Source organism: Saccostrea cucullata, unplaced genomic scaffold, assembly GCF_032062105.1.
Source record: "Saccostrea cucullata isolate Sc308-1 unplaced genomic scaffold, CSIRO_AGI_Scuc_v1 ctg22134, whole genome shotgun sequence".
In the NCBI taxonomy this organism is placed as follows: Eukaryota; Metazoa; Mollusca; class Bivalvia; order Ostreida; family Ostreidae; genus Saccostrea; species Saccostrea cuccullata.
This window is the reverse complement of record NW_026933330.1, coordinates 1,066-5,646: the sequence shown is the minus strand read 5'-3', so window position 1 is coordinate 5,646 and position 4,581 is coordinate 1,066. Positions and strand designations below refer to the sequence as shown.

At 30.9% G+C, this 4,581-nt stretch overlaps 1 protein-coding gene across 1 annotated transcript; it reads left to right on the top strand.

The window, feature by feature from the left end:
• Positions 1 to 1,131: 1,131 nt before the first annotated feature.
• Positions 1,132 to 4,378, top strand: LOC134237996 (uncharacterized; the record flags this gene model as incomplete). The annotated part of the gene is made up of 5 exons (XM_062720122.1): positions 1,132 to 1,177; positions 1,269 to 1,670; positions 2,873 to 2,994; positions 3,865 to 4,120; positions 4,242 to 4,378. Coding segments are annotated over exons 1-5 (963 nt in total), but the record flags the coding sequence as incomplete, so codon positions are not given.
• Between the last annotated feature and the right edge of the window lie 203 nt (positions 4,379 to 4,581).

The window sequence follows — 4,581 nt, the reverse complement described above, 5'->3', positions numbered from 1 at the left end:
ATCAGTGTTTAATTTTTGTCATTAGCAGAACATTTTTAAAAAATAGGGAAATTTCATGATTATTTAAATAAAAGAAAGTAATAATAGAAGGTTTTTTAGCCCTTAATTCTATTTTAGCTTTAAAAAAGTGACCACAGTAATTATCAGTAAATCTCACAGCACATCAACAGTATTTATCAGTATTTATCAGACTCAACAGTAAAGACGACAGTAATTATCAATATTTATCAGCAATAACTAAAATTATCAGCAACAACAGTAAAAATAACAGTAAATATCAGTAATTATCAGCAAGAACAGCACAGTATCAGTAATTATCAAACATTATCAGTAAAATTTGGGATTCTCAGCACTTTTTTCGTCTAGTAGTGTAGGCATCTTTCCCTACCTCTTACATATATATTCAGAGGTTATATGTCCTTGTTTGTTCTGTTTCTCATATGTTAAATTTGAAATGACCTTTGAGCTCAAAAACTGTTCGTCATCTTCAAATTTGGTTGAAATATTAGACGTATAAAGCATTTATTATATACGTAGTAATAAATAGAGAATTTGTGCTTATGTTGATTTGTATCTACGGGGCTGATACGGATCAATATCACACTTCCAGTAGATTAAACTTATATTTCAGGAAAGAGAGAGAGAGAGTATTGATTTTGTTTTATATTTTTCTACGAGTGAGAACAGTAAAGAGAAGCGATCTGGACATTGCCCATAATACTTGAGAAAACACAAGTGACCTAAGATGCCCATCATCTTAAGGGAGGAATTGTAAAATAAAATAGTATCAAAGAATAGTTTTGCTTTCATAGGTTGATTTAAATTAATTCTTTTTGTCTCTAGCCCGCTAAATGTATTTAAATATATGCTTTAGAAATAAACATATGTCTCACTGTTAATCGTCGTAACTCTTGTTTATTCTGTAGTTGATATTTTATGAAGATAACAAAGATCAGAACTAGCGAAGCATATCTTCCATATTTAGTGCTTCAAGTACCGCCTGTCTTTAAAGCTCTGTTGAAAACCTGTTTAAACTTTTTTTATTAACTTGTTGAATCATTTACCAAATGTATTTTTATCTAAAGTGAAGTTCAAGGACATTGGAAAATATTTTACTTCCCTGATTTAGCTATGTATTTGATGATTTTGTTTATCGTGTTCTGTCCATTTTGTCAAGGTATGTCAACATTTTTGTCTTTTAAGATTAAATGCATTTTTTGCAACAGTATTCCTTTACGATGTTTTCACGATTTATATAAAATCTACAGGATATTGGAGCCTTTATGCCGTTCCAACAACTACAATCGGAAAAAATAACGTCACTGTTTACTGCTACATTTATGAATATCCTAATGAAAATAACATTATCCCTGAAGTGGTCATGGAAATTCGAACAAAAAACAAAAGAGACTGGAAAGAACTTGCAATGACTAATAAAACGGGATCCTACACTTTCCAAACAGATCAAAGCGTGGACATTTATAGCATGTCTTCTTTCAATTGTCGCATGTATCCTTGGAGTGAAATAAATTGCAGGACAAGGATAATTGTCTCTTTTACACTGAGCATGTGTTCAATTGACCCAAACCTCTACACAATCTTTCGTTGTAGAGTGTCCAACGGAAGTGAAATTTTTGAAAGTCAGGAAAAAAGTTTTGTGCTGACAAAAGGTGAGATCGGTAATGCAAAATATTTGTTTGAATTTATGTAGAGTGGTAAAATACAAATATATCTTGTCAATTCAAAATCTTATTTAAACCTAATTTGCAAAGAATATCATTTACAGCCTCATTAACAATTAATTAATAGTATAATTTTTATCTTACATTCATATACGTATTAAAACTTTAAAAAGTACCCTGAAATAATGACTTTTCGTGGCATTAGGGCTATTGAGTAATATAGGGCCATAAGCCTGTAGATATATTAATATAATTGCTATATAGCACATATTAACAGAATCATCTTTCTTATATTTAAATTACTTTAACTCGCTTATCAATTGTTTTTTGTTTAGAAGGAAGGACATTGTTTGCTCACAAAACTGCAATAAATAATTATTTCTGATAAGTAATCTATAGAAATGTAGGAGGGCAATATGCTTTTGATAAATTTTACAATGTCGAAATACTCATTTATTGACAATTGATTTCTTCTACGGACATGAAAAATTTATTTGTTGTTATTTTAAACTACACATCTTTCGAGGCATGCCTAAGCTGCATTGCTGTATTTAAGATCAAAAGTCCATAAAACAATACAAAATAGAAGCAGAGCAAGCAATTTCTAAACTGGGTTTAATTATTGACAAACATGTTGATGAATGAAGAATATTAGATGCCTCGTTTAAAGTGACCAATTCGTAAGTTCTATGGTAGATACAATAACCTTGTCAGCCAATACAATATATCATTGAGACAAATTCTGACTGATGTTTTTCAACCTAATTGTAAGGCCATTATTTACACACATTTTACGATTCTAATTTTATTTCCCGATCACGAAAGGAGCACACGTTTGATGTGGACGGTCGGCAGGGAATGCTCACTACCCCATGGCACCTGATACCACCTATGGTGTTTTTGCGGTCCGTGTTTGCTCCACGATAATATACATGGTCGTCTACATTTGTTTTATTGTTTGTTATTCTAGGTCATTACAAAACGAATAGACACGAAGTACCCGTCAGAAAACATGCATAGGGTTCCCCTTTAAAATTTACAGATCTAATGTCATTTCGATCTCGCATTGTGCAATTACTTGTAAATAATGCACATATTTGAAAAATAAGAGTATTTACTACCAATGCCCGAAAAAAAAAAAAAATCCATTGAAAAAGCAACTTTTAACTTTCAAATCTATCATAATATAGGAACATCTCCAAACGAAATTCAGGCCCCCACCATTGTAAAAAGCAGCGGGGAAGGACCAGGAGACGTGCTGCACCTTAAATGCATTGCCGAAGTTGAAAGCATAAATGGACTACCAAGCCAGGTGTGTTCTTTTTTTTTCTTTTTTTAATGAAGTTGGTTCTTGTTTTTCTGGGGGAAAATGGGTAAAACGGAAAATTGTAAATGCTCCCTTCCCAAGAAAGAAAGTCAAAATCGACACTTTAAAATAAGCCAAGAGCAAAAGTTTAAAGATCTTGAGAATGAAATTTAAATATTGCAGTGTTTCTTGAAATATTATCTTTTTTAAGAAAAAATGATAAAATAACATCTTTAAAACATTACATGACATCGTTCTCTAGGTTTATTTCGTTGAGTCCAAGAATGGCTGTCATTTATAATTATCATAATATGATTCTAGATTTTTTTTTATAAACGGGGTAATATTCCATCTAAATGATCAATATTTGGGGCTTCAGAAGTTTGCTCCTCTTTGGCATCTCATTCCACCTCTGGTCTCTGTTTTTCACACTGTTTACAGATTTAAATCATTTGTAGATTATCTTAAAGATCGTTCCCTGTTTCAACCTTGTAATTGATCATTATTTCTTTCCCAATAAATAGTGCTGGGTATTAAGAACTACAAAAAAAAGTATAAAAAAAAGAAAGGAAAAAAAGAAAAAGAAATACACGTTAAATTAAAATGTTTCTATAGGAACATTTTTTAATTGAAACAAAATGCACATTGAAAGTGTAATAATTTTATCCGATTTTATTCAATTTCTATACAATAAAACTGTATTTTTAAATACTTGTCAGTTTAAGGCATCTTTAATTATTTTCTTTATGAATCAACGCAGATTATTTTTCTCTCTTAAGTAAATCGCCTGCAAGTAAAAGCTAAAATATAATAATTGTTTTTATGTTTTCAATTACATCGTTTAAATTTAAAAGGGATTGTTAACTTTTTTAAAAGAACATCAGATGGTGCAAGAATATTTCTGGAAAATTCACTAAAATACCTCTACAAGACCCTCCAAATATCGTGCCAGTATCTAGCAGCACAGATGGATGCATAAATGTTCAACAATCGGAGATTTTTTACCACATCATGAAAAGTGATGCATACTTAGAAATAATGTGTGAATCGGGCTACAACAGATACACTAGTGAATGTGGAAAAGGAAGTGTAAATGCAACGGTATTCATTAACACAAAAACTTCGACTGAAGGTAATTATTCTATATAAAATTATGCATCAACTGAAAAAGGATTTGATGTAAAATTATATGATTATTTTTCTTCTTCCTTGGTCATGTTGGTTTACATTCAATATTTCCATTTGATAATCAGAGGGACAGTGGAAAGTATCTCCTATCGTGATATACGACGAAAATGAAGTTATAGATGGACAGTATATCAACATACAAGGAATTGGAAGAACCATTCATCTGTTCTGTAGTGCTTCCTCATTCACATCTAACGAACAGGTTAATACCTATAACTATCAACTATACTAAAAAAACAAAATGCAAGTTATTTTTTCCTTGGTCGAAATTATATAGAAATAGTCAGAAGTACCTCCTTATCAGGTTACTGTTCACATAATCTGATGTTCACTTTTTACAACTTTGAATTAAATTTCATCTTGGAGGTAAAAGTAAAATTACATGCACATTTATAGCGACAACTT